This window comes from Mobula birostris, chromosome 4 (assembly GCF_030028105.1).
Source record: "Mobula birostris isolate sMobBir1 chromosome 4, sMobBir1.hap1, whole genome shotgun sequence".
Lineage (NCBI taxonomy): Eukaryota > Metazoa > Chordata > Chondrichthyes > Myliobatiformes > Myliobatidae > Mobula > Mobula birostris.
The window spans coordinates 193,252,970-193,278,161 of record NC_092373.1 but is presented as its reverse complement, the minus strand read 5'-3'; the positions used below and the strand labels follow the sequence as shown (position 1 = coordinate 193,278,161).

The following is a 25,192-nucleotide window of genomic DNA, read 5'->3' as shown; positions in this document are numbered from 1 at the left end:
GTGGTTAAGAAGGCATGTCGTGCATTGGCCTTCATCATCTGTGGGATTGAGTTCAAGAGCCATGAGGTAATGCTACAGCTATATAAAACCTTGGTAAGATCCCACTTGGAATACTGTATTCAGTTCTTGTCACCTCACTACAGGAAGGATGTGGATACGATAGAGAGAGTGCAGAGGAAATTTACAAGGATGTTGCCTGGATTGGAGGACGTGCCTTATGAGAATAGGTTGAGTGAACTTGGCCTTTTCTCCATGGGGTGACGGAGGCTGAGAGGTGACCTGATGGCGGTGTATAAGATAATGAGGAGCACTGATTGTGTGGCTAGTCGGAGACTTTTTCCCCAGGGCTGAAATGGCTAAAACACGGAGGCATAGTTTTAAGGTGCTTGGAAATAGGTACCGAGGAGGTATCAGTGGTAAGTTTTTCACACAGCTCTCTGTGGATGTGTGGAATGCACTGCTGGCAGCGGTGGTGGAAGAGGATAGATTAGGGTCTTTTAAGAGCTTCTTAGATAGTTACATGGAGCTTAGAAAAATAGAGGACTATGCAATAGGAATATTCTAGGCAGATTCTAGAGTAGGTTACATGGTCGGTACAACATTGTGGACTGAAGGGCCTGTAATGTGCTGTAGATTTCTATGTTCTATGTTTCTGATGAAAAGTCTCAGCCTAAAATGTTGACTGTTTATTCCTCTCCATCGATGCTGTGTGACCTGCTGCGTTCCTCCACCATTTTACTTGTGTTGCTATGAGCCCTGAATTGTTATTTTCTTTCCCGATGCACGTTTTTCATCTCTACAAGTGGTGTTCTAAATCTCCCCATTTTTAAGGCTGACTTGAGAGGAATCTTAAACAAGCTAACTTTATTTCAAGCAAAGTAGCAGAAGAATATGCTTTTTGTACATGGGAGAGTTGGGGTAGGGGAAAATATTAAAAAGAAAATTCCTGACCTTGCTGGCTGTACAGTGATAGCCGATCAGAGATAATGTTGTATGAGTAGTGGATTTCGCTTAGCTCTGGTTCTCCAGTTTTTAAAGTTGAATAGCTTGATTTATATCCATGGAGATGATCATTCCACCAGTTTGTATCTGAGGGTGAAGAAATGCTGTAAACTTGAGCCATGTCCCAGAACTTTGTCTCAGTTCATTTATGAAAATTAAAGTAGTTATCAACCAATGATTTATGCACTCTTTGAGATTGCTTAAATTTTAAAATATTTCACCCAATCTCTACTGCAACCAAAGGATTTCACACAGAATTTATAGTGTTATACCTACCTCATTATAATCATAGGATTTTCAAAGCCAGGTTAAGTCGAAGGTAGGTTCATTGATGAAAACAGCAAAGTGAGATGCACTGTCCCTGACTTGGCACACAGTAAAAGAGTGGAGAAGGAGTGCATTCGCACTCTTATATCAATGAATTTCCACTCGTGACTGGACTATTTGAGCAGCAGACTGGCAGTGCAGAGTGAAACGTATGCTGCCAATTTTCTTGTTAGTAAAGTTTAGAACTACATATTTGAATAGCTCACAAATCCTGAGCTTCTTGGCATTACCAGTAGGATCCACATCAGTGCATTGCCATCTCAAAAATTCATTGATATTGTTTACCAGTGACTCTATGTTTATCAAATTCTCAGTACTTTGTTTCTTCTGTTTGTCCTTTTATGGTTATCTGTATGTAGTTTCCTCCCACATTCCCAAAGGCATACAGTTTAAGGTTAGTAATTTGTGGGCATGCTATCTTGGCGCTGGATGCATGGTGACACTTGCAGGCGGTCCCCAGCACATCTTCAGATTGTGGTAGTCATTGATGCAAATGATGCATTTCGGTGTACATGTAACACTTAATCTTATCTTCGTTCATGAAGTGGATGTTTCTGGTGAAGGTCCATCTCAGGTTGGAATGAGTAAGCTTCTTTATTTGATTATTTTGTGAAGATTGACCATGGGTGAGAATTTCAGGATTTTGTTTTTAAGAAAACAGCAGAGATCCATATCATTCTACTGTAAAATTGTGAGCAAGTTCATGCACTTATGAATGTTGGCAGAGGTGATTGGTCCTTCTTATTCAAGTTGTCTTTTGTTTTGTACAACTTCAGAGCTTTTTGCATCTTTTGCACAATTCCAGGTCTTTCTCTATGTGTCCTTGTTTTCTGAGGAATTAAAATTTGATGTTACCAGTGCAATCATTGGGCGAGACATAATTACAAAATTGAACTGTAGAATTTGCTTAGACCCAGTGCAATCATCGGGCAAGACATAATCACAAAATTGAACTGCGGAATTTGCCTAGACCCAAGATGGTTTATAGACAGCAGCGATTTCAGACTTGGGTTGAAAGAATTGATCTGTAGCAACCTCAGCATCTTATATTGTAGTAATAAAGCTAATCTTTATCTTTATATTCTGTAGAAATGTGATTTATTTTGCAATTGCCTTTTGCAGCAAAACCGCGACCTGGATATGTTTATCAACGCATCAAAAAATTTCAACCTGAACATAACGTGGTCAAGTAGTTTCATGGGTAAGTTTGATGATAATGGCAAATACATTAATAAAGCAAGGTTTTGTTGTCTTTTTGTTTCAATATTTGCTGAAGCTGAAAACGAATATATTGGACACATTTATATCATTCTTTGGCTACTGCTTGATGAATAGAAAGAGGAAAAAGAATAATCTTTCCAGCATTAACTACTAAGTGATGGGACAATATTTTCTGCTTGGGAATTAGCAGTAAGATCAGATGGCTTTACCATCTTAGAAGGGGTGTTTCATTATATGACTTATTAACTTTGATTCACGACTCATGATATTAAACTAATTCTATAGTTTTATCATAGCTGTGGGTGAAGCACGTTCATCAGATTGATTCCAGGGCTTAAATGGTTGTATGAGGACAATTTGCTAATTCAAATGTATTTTCACTGATTTACTGTAGATGAAGTGAAATTTGCTGTTTTGCAGCACCAGAACATCACAAAGGCATAAAATTACTATAAATTATAGAAATAAATAACTTGTATTTTAAAAAAATAACAAGGTAATGTTAATGGGCTGTTCAGAAATCTGATGGCGGAGAAGAAAAAGTTGTTTCTGAAAATAAATTGGTTTCTGTTTCTAGAGAAAAGATGCTTAAGGAGCAAACGGAGCTTGAGAAGTAGTTTCATTTATTAGAAACAAAGAAACAATGTTTTCTTGTTGAAGGGAATTGATAATTATAAAATTAATATGTAGGTATTTCGGATTGAAACAGAAATTTAGATTATTTGCAGCGCAATTGGGAAATAAAAGATTGGTTAGAGGGGGACACGGTACTTTTAATTTAAGCTGTGATTGTTTTTTTTTGAATTCAAGGACTTTCATTGCTACAGGAATTGCAGGACTATAAATTTGGTTGAGGTATTTAGAAATGATCTGGAATTATAGGGGAATTGACTAGGGGAAGTCATTGGCAAAGTTTGAATCGTAAGAAATGGGGGAAAAAGTGGCAAGAAGTTGTGAATTGCTTGTTTTTGTTTGATGATTTGCAGCATGTCCTATGCCACTGGTAACAGCAATCAGGACTTTCAGAGTGCATTGGAGAATGAAAGGGTAAATTGGAGTGGAATAGGACTGAAGGGAAGGGTGGTAATGTAAAACTAAATTATTTTGTATACCAAATCAGAAATCCAAAGAACAGGCTTTGATCTTAAAATTTGTAGTGACCCAGAATACATGGTTATTAATGAGCTTGAATTATTTTCAATTGTAGCTACAGGAAACCAAGTGAAGGAACAGAGATGAGGATGAATTTCTTTAAAGAGTAGTAAATCAAGGGATGTGTATAGTGTTGACATTTTGCTCCAGAAATGACAAAAGTTTTGTGTTTTTATTTTGCTTTTGTTTTGCTCATTTTTTCTTAAGGTCTCATGCATGAATACTTAATGAGTGAGTTTTTTTGACGTTCACCTTTGCTGTTTCTTACCTTTTCATATGAATTATAACTTGTTTTAAATGGTTATCTAGACTTGAATTATTTTTACTCTATATCAGCAGGCACACCGCCTGGAGAAGAAATACCGATTGTTTCAAAGACAAACATCAAGGAATACAAGGATAGTTTCTCCAATGAGAAGTTTGACTTCCGCAACAACCCAAATATAACGTTCTTTGTGTATGTAAACAATTTCACCTGGCCGATTAAGATACAGGTTAGTCTTGTGCTAATTAAAATGAATGTTAAAAAATTTAGTTATAGCTTTTGCATATAGAAGTTGTAAAAACCTGTCATCTTTACTGAGTCAGTCGCCTTGGGGCGACTCGAGTAACAGCAGAACTCTTGATTAAATATTCTCATTTTAGCCTGATACAGCTTAAAAGCACAACTGCTTCCAAGGTCAGTATAATAGACAATAGGTGCAGGAGTAGACCATTCAGCCCTTCGAACCAGCACTGCCATTCACTGTGATCATGGCTGATCATCCACAATCAGTACCCAGTTCCTGCCTTCTCCCCACATCCCTTGACTCCGCTATCATTAAGAGCTCTATCCATCTCTTTCTTGAAAGCATCCAGAGAATTGGCCTCCACTGCTTCTGAGGCAGTGCATTCCACAGATCCACAGCTTTCTGGGTGAAAGAGTTTTTCTTTAACTCCGTTCTAAATGGCTTACCCCTTTTTCTTAAACTGTGGCCTCTGGTTCTGGACTCACCCATCAGCGGGAACATGTTTCCTGCCTGCAGTGTGTCTAATCCCTTAATAATCTTATATGTTTCAATCAGAGCCCCTCTCACCCTTCTAAATTCCAGTGTATACAAGCCCAGTCACTCCAATCTTTCAACATGTGACAGTCCCGCCATCCCGGGAATTAATCTCGTGAACCTCTGCTACACTCCCTCAATAGCTAGAATGTCCTTCCTCAAATTTGGAGACCGAAACTGTACACAATACTCCAGGTGTGGTCTCACCAGGGCCCCGTACAACTGCAGAAGGACCCCTTTGCTCCTATACTCAACTCCCCTTGTTACAAAGGCCAACATACCATTAGCTTTCTTCACTGCCTGCTGTACCTGCATGCTTACTTTCAGTGACTGATGAACAAGGACACCTAGATCTCGTTGTACTTCCCCTTTTCCTAATTTGACACCATTCAGATAGTAATCTGCCTTCCTGTTCTTGCCACCAAAGTGGATAACCTCACATTTATCTGCATTAAACTGCATCTGCCATGCATCTGCCCACTCACCCACCCTGTCCAAGTCATCCTGCATTATCTCAACATCCTCCGCACATTTCATACTGCCACCCGCATCACAATAACTTACAAGAAGAAACCCCTTACATGTGCATATGTCAGAAGCATTAAGGGTTTGAATTTTTGAATTAAAGTTAGCTTTAAATTTTGGAAAATTGAATACATTACATTTTAACAAGCCATTATTAACAGTGTTGAGTAGCTACTAAGGTCTAAACTTTTCCTGTTGTATCCTAATAGCTGTTTTTCCATGCAGATAACATAAACATGTAAGCTGCACCACAGGGCATTTTCCATTTATCATCTTCCATTCTCTTACTAATTTGACGTCAATTTCAGATCACTAACTGATTAAATTGTGGCTAATTACCTTAACAGACAAAGCAGTCCACAAATTTCATTAAAATGGGCTTTATGAAGTCAGTGTTGATAAAATGTAAATTGGGGAAAATAGATTTTAAGGTAAGAAGGTTGATAAAGAATGGCTATTTTTCATCATTCTAAACAAGGATATGTGGCTCTAAGTAAGTTTCAAAGCAGAGGCTTTTTCGAACAGCGCATAAAATGAATGGCTCTATCAATGTGGCTGCTGTGTGGTTGCTGTGATGTGTTTGAGTAGTTAGTGCTGACGCTTTGACTCAAGATGATACGGCAAGGAGCCTGAGATCTTTCCCTTTTCTCTGCAGTCTTGGTGGTTGAGAGATAGCAGTTGAGTGCTTCTCCTATAGGTTATGCGAGATGAAGAGACATTTGCAGCGTCTCTGGTGCCGGTGTCTGTGACTGACTGCAGCAAGCAGCTGGAGCTGCAATTGGACTCACGCAGGAGCTTTTCTAATGTATAAGTTTTAAACAAGAGCTTTAGTGAGGTGGTCATGCTGAAAGTACAGGTAACTGGATGACCTCTAGAGAGATGGAGGGGGTAGAGAGTCCGTGCAAGATTCCCTAGTGGCCATTCCTCTCAGTAACAAGCATCATGTTTTGGTTTCTATTGAGTGGGATGGCCTTTCAAAGGAGCTCAGCAGCAACTAGGTCTATGGCATGTTGACCAACTCTGATGCACTGCAGGGGAAGCTAGAGGCAAGGAGAGCTGCAGTGATAGAATATTTGGTAGTTTGTGAGATGACAGGAGATTTGGTGGCCTGAATCAAGGCTTCAGGTTACTTCATTGCCTTGTGGGTGCTAGGATCAAGCATGTTTCTGAATAGTCACAGAACATTTTCAAAGGGGCAGGTGAGCTAGAGGTCATTATGCACATTACTACCAATGAAATTGGTAGAAAGAGGAAAGGGAAGCTTAGTCCTTGGAAGTTTGATGTGAGTAGACGGTGTGGTGAAGGATGCATTTGTTATCCTGGTCTCTTCTCGTCAGAGTATTGAGTGCAGAAGTAGGGTTGTCGTGCTGCAACTGTATAGGACATTGGTAAGAACACACTTGGAGTATTTCATGCAGTTCTGGTCATGTAGGGCAACATAGTAACCTGGCAGTTTGCATAACACTTTACAGTGCCAACTGTAAGATAGGGGTTCAATTCCCATTGCCAGAAGGAATTTGTGCATTCTTCCCATGACCTTATGGGGTTCCTCCAAGTGCTCTGGTTTCTTCCCATGTTCCAAAGACATACATTTAGCGTTAGTGAGTTGTTGGCATGCTATGTTGGTGCCAGAATCATGCTGACACATGCTCAGCACAATCTACACTGATTTCAGTTGATGCAAGTGATGCATTCACTGTATGCTTCAATATAAATGTGACAAATAAAACTAATCTCTCAGTTTTTCAAATCCTTTCCAGTTTTTTAAATCAAGTTCAAGTTTATTGTCTTTCAACCGTATGCAGCCAAACAAAACAATGTCCCTCCAGACTCAGGTGCATAACACAGTTCATATCACTCACACACAGTACATAAAGTAATATTACCATAAGTAATTAACAAGCAATGAAATATGTTGCATTTAGTATAAGATACTTTTACAACACAAATTAAAAAGTAAATGGTATAACGTTACTGGCGCTTTGTGCGTGATGAGACCTGGGTGGTGAAAGGGAGTTCCGTAGTCTCATGGCTTTGGGGATGAAGCTGTTTCTCATCCTAACAGTCCTTGTACTAATCCTATGGTACATCCTGCCTGATGGAAGGGGTCAAAGTGATCATGGGAGGGATGAGAGGTAATCTTGACAGTGCTAAGGGCCCTGTGTACGTAACAGTCCTTATAAATATCTGGGACAGGTGGAGGAAAGGCCCTGATGATCTCTCAGCGGTCCGCGCAATCTGTTGCACGGTTTTGTAGTTGGGTACCTTGCAATTTCCTTATTAGATGGTGATGTACTTGGTCAGGATACTCTCAATGGTGTCTTGTCAATAATATTAACAATTGATTACATATATTCTATGCATATACAACCGGGAGTTTATAAATATCAGGAGGCAAGACTGTCATCTCACAGACAGTTGATTGATGGCTTTTGAGTCTCTCACTAATGCAAACCAGAGACTCTGTTCTTGGTTCCTGAACAAGTTTCCCTGTATTCTTCATGTATCCTGCTTGAACTGCCTCAGTTTATGCAGGAATAAAAAGCAGAAATAAATAAACAAACAACAGAAATGCATGTGCTAGAAAGCTTATAAATAAAACCAGAAAATGTTAGAAATACTTAGCGGTAAGATATCTGTGAAGAGGGAAAAAAGTTACACTTCAGGTTGTTGATCTCTCATTAGAGAAAGTTAAGAAATCAATCATAGAAACATAGAAAACCTACAGCACAATACAGGCCCTTCAGCCCACAAAGCTGTGCCGAACCTGTCCCTACCTTAGAACTACCTCGGCTTTACCCATAGCCCTCCATTTTTCTAAGCTCCATGTAGCCATCCAGAAGTCTCTTAAAAGACCCTATCGTTTCCGCCCCCACCACCACCGCTGGCAGCTCACTCCACGCACTCAACAATCGCTGCGTAAAAAAGACTTACCCCTGACTTCTCTGTGCCTACTCCCAAGCACCTTAAACTGTGCCCTCTTATGGCAGCCATTTCAGCCCTGGGAAAATGCCTCTGACTATTCACACGATCAATGCCTCTCATCATCTTATACACCTCTATTCTTCTTCAAAGAACTCTATTACATTGGTCACGCCTGTTTATGTTCTTCACAAAAGGAACTTTGTATGATCAAATTGAATTCTGAGTGTTCAGCTTTCTGGTCTATATACTTTTTGATTTTCGCCTCCCTCCTTGCTGTTTTCCAGTTTAACAAAACCTCCTAAACATAGGAAACCATAAAACATTAAAACAACATATTAACAGTTATGTTTTATAACTTCAAAACATTAAACTAATTCAAAGGAAGATATGGGAGTCCTAAACGTGAGTCTAACTTCATATTTACTTCAAGTGAGGCATGTGATAACAAATGCAATTCGTGTGTGTGTGTGTGTGTGTGTGTGTGTGTGTGTGTGTGTGTGTGTGTGTGTATATAAATAAATAAAACCTTCAATGAATTTTAACAAGAATACTTAATCAAACGATATATATGTATATGCAAGATTACTCAAACCTTACTGAAATATAACATATACAATACTTCTCCCTGCTTACCTATTAACTCCAACTCAAATGAGAATGCGTCTCAACTATATACACATCTCAATGCATCTCAACTGCTATATACAGGCATCCACAGCATAGTAAATTTCAAAAAAATTCTCATTCGGGCCTAAAGAGTTAACCGCTGTGGAGGATTTCTTACTCTTGTGGGATGATGTCTTTCCTGACAAGGGAGGTCACTCTGCATGTCACGTGACACTTGTGCCTATGAAAACGTTTTCAGCTTCTGGGGTATCCTCTATTTTTTGGTGGCTGCAGGAGTTGATTCTGAGACTGCAGGAAGTTGTTTTGACAGCTCTGGACACTTTTCTTCTTTTTTCGTCTAGTTTGTGTGTCTTCATCTTGGAAAGGTGTATTTAGCTCACTGGAGTATTCTCTTCTTAATCCTTCTATTGCTTACTTTACGATCTGATCGCTCCCCTTGGTTTCCGCATCTACAGCACCATCTGATGATTCCTCTGTTTTCGTATTTCCATTGACTCCTTTCTTTTTGGCCTTCCATTCAGCCAGCTCGGTTTTGGTCTTTGCATTTGCTTTTACAAGCAGCTTTTTGTCTCCCACTTTAAGTTCATGCAATAGCCTTTAATGCATGCAGAGTAGATTCTAGTTCTTTGTACTCACAAAGACTGAATGTGCCTTGAATTCTCTTCCAGCTTAAAACCAAGCCACATTTTGCAAGTAACTGCCTGATTAACATATTAGAAGCTTTCTCAGATATGTTACATACGAAAACGGATATAGTTTGACCATTGCTTTTATCACTTTCATGATTTTTCTGAGCAGCATGGACCTTCCTTGATCCAATATGCTTTCCAACCAGAAACAGAGAGATTACCACCAACGTCTGTTTGCCCTTGATGTGTTTGAGCTTTTCAATGCCATCTTTGCAGACTGCTGTGGCATCATCCAGTACCTTTCTGAATTCACTTTAAGGTGACTCCTTTACAGGGGATGTGGCAAGCAATTGGTGATGGATCTCTAATCAAGTTGTAATTGTCTCAGCCTATCATCCCCTCACAATGCTGGTCCTCCTGCTTTTGCCACATACAAACTCAAAGCGGCTTGTTGGTTGTTGTATTTCACTGTTACAGATGTCATTCCCACATGAGTTATCTTTTCTGCAGTAAAAGTTCTTAGTTGGATATCTGCAGCCTTCAGTTTAGTATCTTTGAAATGCTGTTCAAATTCATTTTTTGGAATGACTGAAACAGTGGAGCCAGTGTCCAATTCCATTTTACTTAATTTGCCATTTATTTCTGGTGTAAGCCGTAATGCTTGTCTAACGTTTCACATTTTAAATCTTAAGGCTATCCAGTCCTGTGTCACTCTGATCATTATCAGATCTTTCATCCTCAGCATGCAGATTGGTGCTCCTTTTTAAACTGCAACTTGACTTTTTCTCTTCTCTGTGCAGTCCATTTATTTTTGTCTGCCTGATATACTCTTTGTCCTTTGTTGTATTTTCTACAAGTTCAGCCAGGCCAATTTCTGTTTAGGAGTTGCAATTTTGTTCACACTCACTTTTTGTTTGGGAAATTAATTTGCTAAGGTGATTCACTTAAAGTTGGTCATAAATAAATTGGACATGGACTTCGAAGTGACTAGAGAATACCTTTATTCATGAATAAGGGAAGAATGACTCACTAACAGTGTGATGCTCAAGTTTTCCAAAGTACAATAGTCATAGCCTTTTTTTTATACATGCACACAGAAAGTCAATTACATCAGTCAAAGTTTAAAAAAAAATTCAATCATGTATGTGTTATCAATTCCCATGAAAAATGCCAGAGACAGTCTCTTGTCTGCCCAAAACACGGATACGTAGATTGTTAAATGTCCTTGAAACTGTGATAGATTATTGCAAGCATGCTGAGAACCCAGGCCGAATGGTGTCTCTTTATTTATGATATATAGAAGGTTAATTAAATCCTTAGATCCAGTAAGTCATTAAATACAGAAGTATGATTTGTTTTCTATGTTAGTACCTGATAGGTGAAGGAAAAACCAGAATACTTTTTTAATTATCAGAAACTTGACAGCCCACAAGTTCCTCCCTACAATTTATGACCTTCACTGTCTTCATCTTGTTCATGCAGCTGTGTTGTGCACTAACGCTAGCACTAGGCATATTGCTAACTAAAGGAAGGTGCAGGTGTTAACACCTCCGATATTTTAAACCTTTATTCAGAATTTTCTTCCACAATTCCCTCCTTTTTGATCGTAAGATCCACTCCATAGATCGGTATCTGCAAAAGGGGTCTTGCACTCTGGGGATAGTGGTTGCATCTTTAAACATACTTTTTCATCATGTTCTTTGTCGTACATGTTGGCGTTAACTCAAAGGTACATAGAAAAGGGGTGAAAGGGGTAAGGTTGCACAGTTGAATCAGGTAGCCAGAACACGCCATTATTATAGCAATAATAATTCCACAATGTGTTAGTGTTCCCACCAACCACCAAAGATGTTCTGAAAGGACTCCCATCCCCCAGGAGGGTTGTAGTTATGGAATTCTTCTTTGATCTTGCATATCTATTTTACACTTTTCTGGATATGGTTGCCTCAGTGGGTTATGTTATCAGACTCATCAGGAATATAGGTACAACGTTCTTGCCCTATAACGGCACACATTCCTCTTTTCTCAGTTAAAATAAAACCTAAGGAAATTTACAAGGCCACAGTTCGAATGGCTATTACCTCAGCATCTACCTTTGTGTATCCTCTAAGGCTGAGGCAGTTTCATTCGCTAATTTCTTGAGGGCTGAGCCCATATGATTCAGTTCCCATGCAGATTTGCCTATCCCATAATAAGGGAAAGCTGTCATCCAGAATCTTTCTGTGCTTGTAATTGCCCTTTCCTTTTGCGAAAGGGTAAGTGAGGTTAGTTCATGAGAGTAATGTACCATAGGCACCACAAATCTAGGGTGTCCAGTTAAAAGGTAGCCAGAGGCAAGTTTGCTTCCTACATATCCAATATGTGCCATTTAGTAACTTTGGAGATCTTTCAGAAGTGCTGTGGTCACCCCAGCATATACTGGATTTCTCTCTACACCTATTCATTCTGATGATTGACTCACCTTATCTGTCTGACACCAGCACTTTTCAGCTTTCTGGTAGCCACATGCAAACTCGGTACATTATGGTTTGTTAAATTATAGTTAGGCATGTACTATCCCTTGAAGCAATTACTCCCAGAAATTGATAGCCATTTAGAGTAGTTAACTTGTATTTCGTCTGCTTGCTTCGTTATCCATTCTTTCCCTTCACCTAGTCAGTATATGTAGCTAAGGCCTTGGTTACATCCTGGAAGCATTCCCGTCATTCCCGTTCCTTTTCATTGAAGGGTATTGGCTGTAGAATCATACACCCCCCCACCCTCCCCGGCTTGTGCACGAATCACCGTGCACACCCAACAACTTGACATATTGTTTTGAGTGGCATATCATAAGCTAGGCTTAAATAAGTATTGTAAGTGCAGGCAAATCTAGATAATAAAGTAATAAGGCAAATAATTCCATATGTCATTAGCCACCATTTTCCTTCAGTTTTTTTTTCAGTTTTCCTCCTTTTCCAGTACACCATTAGACTGTGGAAGAGAGGGATGATACAGCCTACACTTGGTTCCATGCACCCAGTTGGCTTTGCCTTGTAGCTTGACCACCATATGGGTAGTTAGCAGCACTTGATAGGGTCCCTTCCACCTTGGAGAGGGAGGGTCTTTTTCCAGTGATTTAATGTATACATGATCACCTGGTTTAAATGGATGCATATTTCCCTCTCCAGGCTTGGGTAGGGCCGTGGTCACTTTTCCTTGATTCATTCTAATCGCTTCACCTAGAGCTTTTATTATTTCAAGGGTTTTCTCAAAAGTCCATATCAGTACTGTTTGGGCACTTGTCAAAAGGGTCTTAGAACATGGCCTTAGAGTCTTTCCATCAATACTTCAAAAGGGGGCAATTTGATGGTCCTGTGAACATGATTTCTCAAGGTGTACATAGTCTCAAGGCAGCGCCTTAGCCCATGTCAGTCCCTCCTCTTGACATATTTTGACCAGAGTGTCTTTCAGTACTACATTCATCCTTTCCATGATTGTGGTTGGTCCGGCACATGCCACTTCCAGGAGAATCCCAGAGCTTGCCCCAATGCTTTAGTTAATTTCCCTGTAAAGTATGTTCCTCTGTCACTATTAAACTTACAAGGATTCCCAAATTGGGGAATAATCTCCTTCATCAGTAATTTTCATCATCAGCGTAATCTTTTCATGTGAGAAAGGTGTCTGTCTATTTAGAAAACATGTCCACTATTACTAATAGATATTTATATCCCTCCGCCCACTTGCTGGCATATGTAGAGAGTCTATCTACAGATTCATAAATTCTGAGGTGGACAGATGATCAAATTTAACAGGAGATTTCTTTGGCAACTCTCACAAGTTTTAACCAGCTGTTCTGCTGCTCCTGTTAGCCCTGGTGTAAACCACTGCCATTGTATTTAGTATGTCTGTCCTCCTTTTCCTTCATGTCCTTGGCCATGTGCCAGTCTAACAAGGGCATTTGACTACAGAGATAAATGAGGTGGCCATCAGGGTGTGACCATAATCCCCCAACATCACGGGTGTCGCGTTTATTTTTCCAAGGCTGTTCCTTTGCACTGGCCGCCTACTGTGCAGCCAGTAAGGAATCTCTGGTAGGGGGCCCAGGTGCAGATTGTTGTAAATCCATTGAAGCGGTTATAGCCTTAGCGGAAAGGGTGGCTGATTTTGCACCCCCATCTGCTGCAGCATTACCTTGTGCCACAGGGTTGGAGCTATGCTTATGGGCTTCACATTTTATTACAGCACTCTGCTGGAGCAACAAAATAGCCTGTAGCAAATCCTTAATAAGTTGAGCATGCTGTACAGGTTTACCAAAGGAGGTAATAAATCCTCTGTGCTGTGCTGTGTTGTGAATCGGTGTAGATATATGCAGTTTTACCCTCAGTCAAGATGTAAGCTGAAGTGAATGCAAGCAGCACAGCTGCTTGCTGATGTTCCTGAAGAGAGGGAACCCACTTCCAGTACCTCATGAGGAGCTATCACAGCATACCCAGCCAGTGTCTCAAAATCATTAGGTTTACACGATGAACCATCGGTGAAAAGAACCTAATCTGGGTTATTTAAAGGGGTAGAACTCCAAACAGGGCGAGGGGAGGCAGTGGCTTCTGGGACACTGTGAATGGCAACAAGAGTGGCCAGATTAAGGACGGATGCTCTTTTAAGAATCAAATTTGTCTTTGATAATAGCATGACCTCATACCCTGTTCGCCTTGCTGCTGTAAAGTGTAGTGTAACGAAATTAGCAGAAAGAAAATTGCCAATATTTATAAAAAGATATCTTTTCTGATGCTTCCCTCCATTTTTTCAATCTCTGTCTTGTATCCCTGGAGGCAGTCTATCGACTGATATCTTTTATAAACTCACTGATTCTCACAGCTGTCTGGACTTTACCTCTTCCCGTCGACTCTTTATTCCTCTCCATAGATGCTGCCTGGCCTGCTGAGTTCCTCCGGCATTTTGCGTATATTGCTTTGGATTCCCAGCATCTGCAGATTTTCTTGTGTTTGTTGTCTTTGTCAACTTTTCTAAATATCTTTAACATTTTTAATAGTTTTAAATTTCTAACAAGCTTCAGCTTTGTTTTAAAAATCATCTTTTAGTTAATTTTTAAAAATATTCTATTAGTCTTCTGTCACCTACCTTTATGCATTTGTATGTTTTTTCCTTCATTTTTGTTGCTATATTTAAGATTACTTAATTAAGCAGTAATGAGGGGTATAGTTTTGAAATACTTCTTTCTTGCTAGAATGTTTCTATTCTGTATATTCAGAAAGATCTCATTAAATGTCTGGCTGCATCCTGTTTGTCTTATCCCTTCATCTAACATGCCAGTTTACTGCAGATTATTCTGCTTTTATGCTTCTATTTGTTTGAAATAACATTTTTAAATTAACATTCTGTCCCTCAAACTGATTGTATTATGATTGCTACTACCCAGAGGTGCCTTCATAAAGGAGTTTATTAATTAATGTAATCTCATTATACAAAACAGAGCCTTCATAGCTGCAAACAACAGGAATTCTGCAGATGCTGGAAATTCAAGCAACACACATCAAATGTTGCCTTCATAGCTGGTTAGCTTGAGAATCTGCTGTTTTAAGAAAATACTCTATCAACTCGTAGGTTGTCTGACAAGCTCCCATTATTTATTCCTTTCAGTCCTGATGTATGGTTGTGGTTAGAGGATCTATACGCTACTGACAAAACACTTTGACACCCTGAACCTGGACCATCCTGTCTACTGGGCTTCAATCATCATTAATTAATAAAACTTGTACTCTTCAAGGCAGATGTTATTGGCAGAATTTACCCTGGTCTCCATTATACCAGGAGAGCCATAAACTGTTTGAGAAGAACTGTTCCAGATAAACATCTCTGACCCAGTGCCTAGCTCATGATTTAGGAAGCCGCAGAGATGCATCACTCCTCTGTTTTCTTTGAACAAATTGCCTCACTCTCCTGTATTCTTTGAACAACCAAAACCTTCTCCATTGTCTTAGTGGTCTAAGAGAAGTACCACCAAACCTGCCTCTGAAATTCTTCCAAATGCTATGTCAGGATAAGTAAATTAATGTCAGTCATCATAGTTATAGAGATATGCAGCACAGAAACATAGTCTACTGCCACAAGTCTGCACTAACCATCAACCACCCATTGTTTCTAATTATATGTAAATTACTAATTACTTCATCCTAATTATTCCTATATTTTCACATATTGTCAACAGCCAACTCCCTCCAAATTATATTGTTCATCTCTTTACTTTACAGTGACCAATTAAGCTATGAACACACAGGTCCTAGGGATGCGGGAAGAAATTGAAACATATTGTCACAGGCAGATCTGACAAATTCCACACACACAGCACCCAAGTCACTAGTTTGCTCACTGTTTCCCCACTAGCCAGAATCCCCAACTCCGAGGCTCTATCGACTCTGATCTGCATCCATGGTTTCCGCTATGGGAACACTCAAATTGTCAACACGCCTGCCTGCTGATAATGTCCATGATGGTGCTGACATGCTCATCAAAGCAGTTACGTAGAAGCTCATCTGTTTCTTCAGTCCAGCACTGTATGACTTTCCGTACTCATGATTCAGCTTCTCAATGCAGGGCGAAGGAGCACAGCCTGGTGGTCCCATGTCTCTGTCCATTGGGAAGTAAAACCAAGAAGCACATTTTCAAGCAAAGACTGGTGGACCAAAAAAAAGCCTCACCCTAAACACAGGGGATTCTGTAGATGCTGGAAATAACACACACAAAATGCTGGAGGAATTCAGTAGGTCAGGCAGCATCTGTGGAATAAGTAATTGACTTTTTGGGTAAAGTTCCAACGATGATCTGAAATATTGACTCTTTATTCCTCTCCAATAAACACTGCTTCTTACTAAATGCATTTAACAGAGACAGTGCAAGTTTTACAAACAGTAGAAGTATTGGAGGAAAAATATTAATTGTAGAATGAAGTCAGTTAAAATTGAATTAAGGTATAAAATCTTATTACCCTAATTGAATGTTAGGCAGGCATGATGGACTGAATGGGTTTTTCTTGTTTTAATTTATTGTTTTGGAAAAATAGCACTAGATTTCTACTTTGTACATTTTACGACACATTGTGAAGTGGGTATTTTTGTGCTCTAGAGTAAGGTTTACCTGGGAAAGGAAACTGGGGAGCTGAGAAAGTATTAAGCTTCCTGAAAAGAAAATTGTAATTGTTGTTGATTTGTCTAGCCATTACCTTGGTCCAGTATTTTTTCCCAATATGACTGATTAATTTTTGCAGCTTATTTAAATATGATAAGGGTTTCTAGTGCACAGTAGCAAAGTATATTGTTGCAAAGTATGTATCTTAATCTACCTGCTGTCCTGGGTATGAGTTGGTCATTGATTGGTAATTAGGAATAACACACAAAATGCTGGAAGAAATCAACGGATCAGGCAAAATCTGTGGATAGGAATAAAAAAAATGTTTCGGGCCAAGTTTCTTCATCAGACTTTCATCAGAAGTTTTGATGCAGGGTCTCGGCCTGAAATATTGACTCTTTATTCCTTTCCTGATCTGCTGAGATCCTCCAGCATTTTATGTGTGTTGCTCTGGATTTTCAGAATCTCTTGTGTTTACGTTGATTGGCAATTAGGAACTTGTGCTGTTACAAAAATGTTTATAAATCAAATGGAGGATTGTACTTTTCAGTAGCAGAAAAAAGTAGTTAAAATCATTTTAGTATAAGGCTGTGCAGTGGGTGTTGCAGAGGTAAAACTTCTAATCCATTTTACAGTTGGTAAGTTTACTTTAAAGCAATGGTGCTTTTTCCTCATTTAAATGCCATGCTTACCTATTTTCCACTGTATTAAGCATATTGTACTCTATTCCATTCATGGTAATTAGAAATGGGTGGGGTTTTTTTAAAATCCATTAATTGCTACGTTTTGGACGTAATTGTGTACTGAAACTGCTTTTTCAGCCGGAATAAAGTGATTTAAATTTTCTTAATAATTGTACATCACTTTGTGCATCTAATCAGCAGCAACCATAAATAATAACATTTTAATTTGTTTGCTTCAAAGATGAATCATTCTACCTGTCTGAGCAGAGAGGTATTTTTAGGAGGAGAGGCGGCAAGTGTGATTAAAGAGTTGGTGGCTCGGGAATTCTAGATCAGTTGCAGATAGGTGGAATGGCCTCTTGGAGCAAAGGTCAAAGTAAAGATACTTAGAACTACAGAAAATTAACCTGTCAAAGTCCTATGTGTTGCATGATATACAACATAAACAAAAGTCCTGATGTAAGTATTTTAAGATGTTAAAGGATAGCTATAGGGTTCCTCAGACTATATCTAAAGATGAAAATTTTCTAAATAAAAAATTAAATCCATTAAACAAAGATTTTGTCTTGGAATATTTTTTCCCCAAAATGTACTTTATACATAATATGTTGCATTAATTACAGTTAAGACATCCCTTACTTTGCATTCATTGCGCTATCAATCTAATGGGTGGTATGGTAGCCTAGAAGTTACCGTGACGATTTACATCACCAGCTGTAAGGCTGATGTTCAATTCCTGTCGCTGTCTGTAAAGAGTTTGTACTTTCTCCCCGAGACTGCGTGGGTTTCCTCTGGGTGCTCTGATTTCCGCCCACATTCCAAAGATGTGATTACTGAGCTGTGAGCATGCTGTGCTGGTGTCGGAAATGTGGTGACACTTGCGGGCTGATTTGATTTGATGCAAACAACACATTTCACTGATGTTTTGATGTACATGCGACAAATAAAGCTCATTTTTAATGATAATATGGTCTACATTGCACATTGGATATACAGCACATCCCTTCAGGATGTGACTGAACTTTGTCCATGTTTTAGGAACTTTAAGTATGCCAGACTTTTAAAAAATTTCACTTTGAGGCAAGTTAAGATGTCTTCAGAAGCTGATCTTAAAAATTGAGCTGTTCCTCAATATTTGTTCAATACCCTTTTCGTTCAATAAAACAGTTTCATTGAACTTCCATCAACAAGTCCCCTTCCATCTCAGCTCTAAGTAGGATGGAAATGGCCTAATCTTGTATGAAGACTGAATTTGTTATGATGGTGTCTGTTGTTACTCAGCTCAAGTACATTGAATGCTATTATCTGCCTAATTCATTTTAATGGTTTTTTAAATCATATTCAGCATCATGAAATGTGATATGGTGCCGTGAATGATACTATTGCTTTGCAGCAGCAGAAACTGGGTTCAGTTCTGACCCCGGTTGCTGAGTGCGTGCAGTTTGCTGAACGTCCTGTGGTTGCGTGGGATTCCTCTGAATGCTCTGGTTTCTTCCCACATTCCAAAGACTGGCAGTTTGGTAGGTTAATTGATTACTATAATTCACCCCCGTTGTGTAGAATCTAAGAGGATTTGATGACAGTGTGGGAAGAATAAAGAAAAAGGGATTTAGTGTCGTAATTGGTTGTTGATGGTCTTTGTGGACCCAGTGGGCCGAAGATCCATGCAGTGTCAATGACTGTCTTTATGGTCCTGCTATATTAACTCTTTTTAGCTGCATTTTAAATTTAATATATGCCTTTTTTTCTTCATAGATCGCCTTTTCTCAGCATAACAACTTCATGGACCTTGTGCAGTTCTTTGTCACATTTTTCAGGTTAGTATACTTGAGTTGACCAAATAATATTGCTGATTTTTTAAAAAAGCTGTTTATAATTAGCTTATATTTCATTAGCAATGTCTGCCCTTTTAACAACGGTGTAGGGATTCATCTGATAATTTGAGAGTTGCCAAAAGATAACACCATAATGAAATTGTTGCACCAGTAGCAGCATTATTACTTATGAAACATTAAGACTGTTGTACCATTACATTGCAAAAGCACATCAATGAATTCTGGCCACTCTTATGAGTGCCATTGTGATTTTCCTTTAACCAAGATACTTCAATCATGAATGACTACAACAAGCAAGAACATTATGCTCAGCCACACTAAATGCAATAATTCGAGTTTGCGTAATACAGGTCTTCTACTACACCCTATCCTCGTTATATGCAGGGGATACGTTCCTCGAAGCTGACGCATAATGTGAAATCACGTAATGTGAATAATTGTTTAAATGGAGAAAATAGGGATGCGTTCCAGAGGGCTTCCTAAATATGTTTTATCTGTAATTTATTCACATTTTCATACCAATAGGGCACAAAAGCAGTACTACAAGACAACTTTTGTATTATATTTCATTAATTTAAGGTAATATTCAATGTAATAAATCATAAAAAGTTGACATCCGAGGGTGTACAGTACTCACCAACAGTGGCAGGTGTGTTTGCTCCGGGAGATAAGTGGTTGTTGTGGTGTCGGGCAGCTTTACATAGATAAGGTGGATGGTTGTGGTCGTCAGGATCATATCAAGCACAGCAAGGGGTGAAGGAAGACTCACAGAACTCTTAGAACTGCCGGGAGCAGATGGTGTTACCGATTTGAATAAAGTGGTGAGGGTTGTTTGCTTGGCAGCATTTTGTTTTAAATTTGCTTTTAGGGAAGAAGAGTTGACGGCAGGGAACGACTGAAATGCTGACTCCGTTCTAAACGTGGGTCCATGTCCATTGCCATTTGTGCGAAGTGTTCTTTCTGACTTCCACCATTCCCTCACTGTTGGTAAGCTCCCGGGATTTTCAAAATTGTCTGTTGCTTGCAGCATCTGAGAGATAGCTCGCGGTAAAAAAAAATACTTGCGCCTTGAATGCGGCTTACACCTTGGTCGAGTGGTTGAATCAGCGATGTTGTGTTAAGCGGCAGGAAACATAGTCATAGTCATAGTTTATTGATCCCGGGGGGAATTGGTTTTCGTTACAGTTGCACCATAAATAATTAAATAGTAATAAAACCATAAATAGTTAAATAGTAATATGTAAATTATGCCAGGAAATAAGTCCAGGACCAGCCTATTGGCTCAGGGTGTCTGACCCTCCAAGGGAGGAGTTGTAAAGTTTGATGGCCACAGGCCAGAATGACTTCCTATGACACTCAGTATTGCATCTCGGTGAAATGAGTCTCTGGCTGAATGTACTCCTGTGCCCAACCAGTACTTTATGTAGTGGATGGGAGACATTGTCCAAGATGGCATGCAACTTGGACAGCATCCTCTTTTCAGACACCACCGTCAGAGAGTCCAATTCCATCCCCACAACATCACTGGTCTTACGAATGAGTTTGTTGATTCTGTTGGTGTCTGCTACCCTCAGGCTGCTGCCCCAGCACGCAACAGCAAACATGATCGCACTGGCCACCACAGACTTGTAGAACATCCTCAGCATCGTCCGGCAGATGTTAAAGGACCTCAGTCTCCTCAGGAAATAGAGACGGCTCTGACCCTTCTTGTAAATGCACAGTTATATTAGGATGAATGCTGTCCAAATGTTTAGGATGGGCTGGCGCATTGTCAAGCAACAAAAGAACTTTAAAGGCAAGATTGTGTTCCCGGCAGTAGCGTCCCAGAGCTGTGTTACCTTCAGCTGATGCCACGCTGTTTATAATTTCCAACTTTTTCAAGTGTTAAAGCGGTTCTCTGCCGCTTGGCTATGCCCAGGACATGGCACCGGACACTTAGGAGGCATAATTAAATATTTCAAGCGCAAAAACACTGCACCGTAGGTAAAACCAACAGAAGTTTAAGATCGTGCCAAAACCAATGCGAGAGTGGCAGGAGTGAGATTGTGAGGCGTGCGCACCTGACTTGTATTGGCGGGAAAGCGGTGCTTCCCGTCCCAACAGTGAGACTGTGAGGTGTGCGCACGTGACTTGTATTGGTGGGAAGGCAGTGCTCCTCGCATAACTGTGAGTTTTGGATGCATATAAAGAGACGTTGTTAGAAATAGGTTCCTCGCATAACTGAATCCGCATTGTCTGAAGGTGCATATAACGAGGATAGCAACACTCACAACACACTGGAGGAACTCAGCAGGTCGGGCAGCATCCATGGACACGATCAGTCGGCGTTTCGGGCGGGAACCCTTCGTCTGGACCCAGCTCCTCAGTTCCTCCAGCGTGTTGTGAGTGTTGCTTTGACCCCAGCATCTGCAGATTATTTTGTGCTAACGAGGATAGGGTGTATTGTTAATGTTACGTATTATCTTCTGAAACCAGAACTGATACGGTGGCTAACTGATCGATGTAGCCTGTAACAGACACAGAACTCTGGAGGAATTCAGCAGGTCAGACAGCATCTACAGAGAGGAATAAGGAGTTGAAGTTTCAGGCCAGGGCCCTGCATTGGGATTCTATACTCTTGATGTACAATATATAATAAAATTGTACAACTATGATATACAAGAATAAAACGTAGGCTGTATTTTGTTTATTTCTTATGCTGCACATTGTGTGATTCAGAAGTTTGCAATAGAACCTTGTCACAAATTCTCAGCACTGATTAAAAATATTATGTAACCCTCTCATCGTAAGCTTGTAACAAGTGAGCTATTACTGTGAATGCAAGCTAACAGTAACATAACTTGACAATGCATTGGAAAAGTTCTGAAAAGGTCATTTCCAATATATAAACATGTCTAGGGTAAGTGTGATTCAGGTAAACACAAATACAGCCGGCTGGTGGTGCAGTGGCATCTGCACCGGACTTCGAGGCGAATGGTCCCGGGTTCGAATGCAGCCAGCTTCTTGCACGCTTTCCATCTGTGCTGGGTTGAGCGTCCAGCTGTCAACTCGGCCTTGTAAAAAATAGACAATATGCTAAAAAAAAAGGCAAGGTTGCCGCCCGATGTGCCACAAGGCGCAGAGAGGAATAATAGCATAACTTGCCCAAACATGGAAGCGTGAATGGCCCTTTAAGGGAAAGTAGGACTGGTACTTATATGAATACTGACACACCCATGAACACCCTGTACAAATTTACTGTTCCCCAGAAAGCAGTTTAAATTTAAATAACTTCAATTGAAATTGTATTGACAAACTATTCTGAACAGTAACAAACACAATAATATACTAAGTAAAATAAAGAGCTCATCATATACTATATATGATATAGTATATATATTATAATATAAATATATGTATATTTCTATAAAATGCAGGTAATTGTTGAAGCTCATTGTTACATAATTAATCCAGTTTGCTTCACTTTGTTTGCTCACAATACTGAAGCAATTTTGAGCTGAAGAACATGTCCCAGGAAAGAAAAATATTTATACAATGTCCAAGGGAAAGGTGTCAGACTTTCTCCAAGCTTTTTCCATGTGCTAACTAGCTATCTGCATTCTCTGTGAGGTCATTGTTTGCATGAGGATTTTCAGACAGCAGTATCTGTCCTTCCAAATGAGTTCTGTGAGCATTTCACCACGTTCTTCTGCTATGTTCATTGTCTGTTTCCATTTTCCACTTTCTTTCTTTCTCCTTCGATCATGTGCTCACTCTCTAGAAAATGGTACCCACCATTGTTCCCACACTCTAGAATATTCCCAAGACAAAACCTGTCGCTAATTCAACAAACCTAACTTGTCAATCAGCTGAATTTTTATTACAGCAAAAATGAAATTTTTAATTGTATAATGTAATTAAAGGAACACATAGCATTTTGAGAAAAGCTGCAGAAAATGAAATATGCGACAGCATAACTATTAATAAAATAAAGCATTGTCGTAAACCAGAATATTGCAATTAAATAAAATACAGTTGACCTCCACTAATCTGACTACCTGTAATCCAGTTCCTTCGAGAATCCGGCACTGATTATGCTTAATGTGACCCTTCTGTAATTCGGCATTTTCACTGATCCAGCACTCGTCAGGTCCCAATGGTGCCGGATTAGTGAAGGTTAGCTATTGCTTAACGTGATCCTTCTGTAATTTGGCATTTTCACTAATCTGGCACTCCTCAGGTCCCAATGGTGCCTCATTAGTGAAGATCGACCTGTAATGTGCTTTTTTAATTATGCCTCCTACTCACAAGCTTAAAATTATGCTCCTTGGATGGTTTGCAGTCCCTCACCTCTTCCCAGCACCCTCTTTTTTTTACCGCGCCCATGGTCTGCTCTTTATCAAATTATGGTATTGCTTTGCGTTGTTGTAACTATATGTTATAATTATGTGGTTTTGTCAGTTTTAGTCTTGGTTTGTCCTGTGTTTTCTTGTGATATCATTCTGGAGGAACGTTGCATCATTTTTTAATGCATGCATTTCTAAATGACAATAAATGAGGACTGAGTGTCCTCATAATCTAATCTAATCATCCCTGCACCAGTTTGCAAAGCTTTCTATTTTATAGCGCCCTGTTTGGAAAATTTATGATTTGTGCTTCATAGTTTATATCAGATGCTTGGAAAGAAGTGTTTATAGGAATTGGTGTTATTCATGGAAACTGCCATGGTTGGTCTGAAGCCCAGATGTGAAAGTAGGAGGATGAAGTATGAGGCTAGCAACCACATCCTGTAGAAACCAAGAGAAACAGAAATGCCAAAAGAAGCTCCAAAGACTCTATTGTGAGAGAGGAGGAGCACCAGGAAGATGGGGCACACTGGAGACAATTTGAAAGACTGGCCCAGGAAAGAGGATTCTGGTGAGCTGTTGCCAGCAGCCTATGCCCCAGCAGGGTTGATGCACTTATGAAGAAGAAGATCTTCATAGATAAATCACAGTTGGAGTCCCAGTCATATACAATGGAGCTCTGTGAAGTGCTACAGAAGCAGCTTATTTAAAATATACTAATGCTTAATATATTTTAATATGAATTACTCAAAAGTTTGTATACTGGTGATTCAAAAAGAGTTTGCTAAACAATTACACAACTATTCTCTCTACCCTTTCAGTGCAACTTGTTATAAATAGCTCTTCACCATGCAGAGTAATCATTATCATAAGTGTTCTGTTTACACTTACGTATAAAATTAAGTTAAATTCCTCTTTTCTCTTCTCATTTGCCTATTGTCTCCCTCTGGAGTCCCTCCTCTTTCCTTTTCTCCCATGGTCCACTCTCTTTTCCTATCAGATTTCTTCTTCCACCCTTTAACTTTTCCACCCCTTACCTCCCAGCTTCTCACTTCACCCCCTACCCCACTCACCTACCGTCCCCCTCACCTGGCTTCACAGATCCCGAGAGCAACACCACTTGGTGCTTAGCTACTGGTAGGGTCACCCATGAAGGAAAAGTCAATGAGTTTCCAAAATCTATGACCTCAGTAGTGGCGCTGGTGGAAGATCATGACACACCACAACAATAGTGAAGGTGCAGGAAGGCTGTAGTAGTGAAGGTTCCCCAGTCAGTTTGCATTCGATGCCACTGGACCCTGACCCTGATCTGTCAAGGACTGTGTGATGGCTGCCTGTGCACCAGCCTCCCTACGTTAATAAGTCACACACAGAAATCCTCCATTTAGGGAATCTGCCCTGTCACCCTGGTTTTGTGGATCGCCATTTGGCCTCCATAGTCACCTGAGAATCAACCAGCTCCTTTGGAAAACATCATACCCAAGTTGAGTGATTGCATTACTGCCACCACTTTCTGTAGGCTTTTCCGTTCCAGTCCTGAGCATAGGTTTCCATCCCAGGCCATGATACAACCAATTCAGATGCTCTTCACAATGTATCCATAGAAGCTTGGCAAAGTTTTTGGTGACATGCCAAAGCTGTGTTCAAGTCTTTTGCAAATTGTTCATCTCTCCGTTAGCTGAGTGACTGAACACAACTTGGAATAGTTTCCAAGTTACTTTAATGAATGGTTTCAATGAATACCTGCCATTTGCTTTTCTACCACCATCATTGCAA

The 25,192-nt window shown here is 39.8% G+C and overlaps 1 protein-coding gene across 3 annotated transcripts in view; it reads left to right on the top strand.

Annotated features, from left to right (window-relative positions):
- The window catches only part of atrn (attractin), a 408,487-nt gene that overhangs the window by 256,056 nt on the left and 127,239 nt on the right, over positions 1-25,192 (top strand). For 2 of the 3 annotated variants that reach the window (XM_072256711.1, XM_072256712.1), the window contains exons 23-25: positions 2,452-2,530; positions 4,039-4,196; positions 19,012-19,073. In XM_072256711.1, the coding sequence (XP_072112812.1) occupies positions 2,452-2,530; positions 4,039-4,196; positions 19,012-19,073 (299 nt within the window). Of the gene's footprint in view, positions 1-2,451; positions 2,531-4,038; positions 4,197-19,011; positions 19,074-21,566; positions 21,672-25,192 lie in introns of those variants that run through there. The other variant, XM_072256713.1, reaches the window with a different exon arrangement.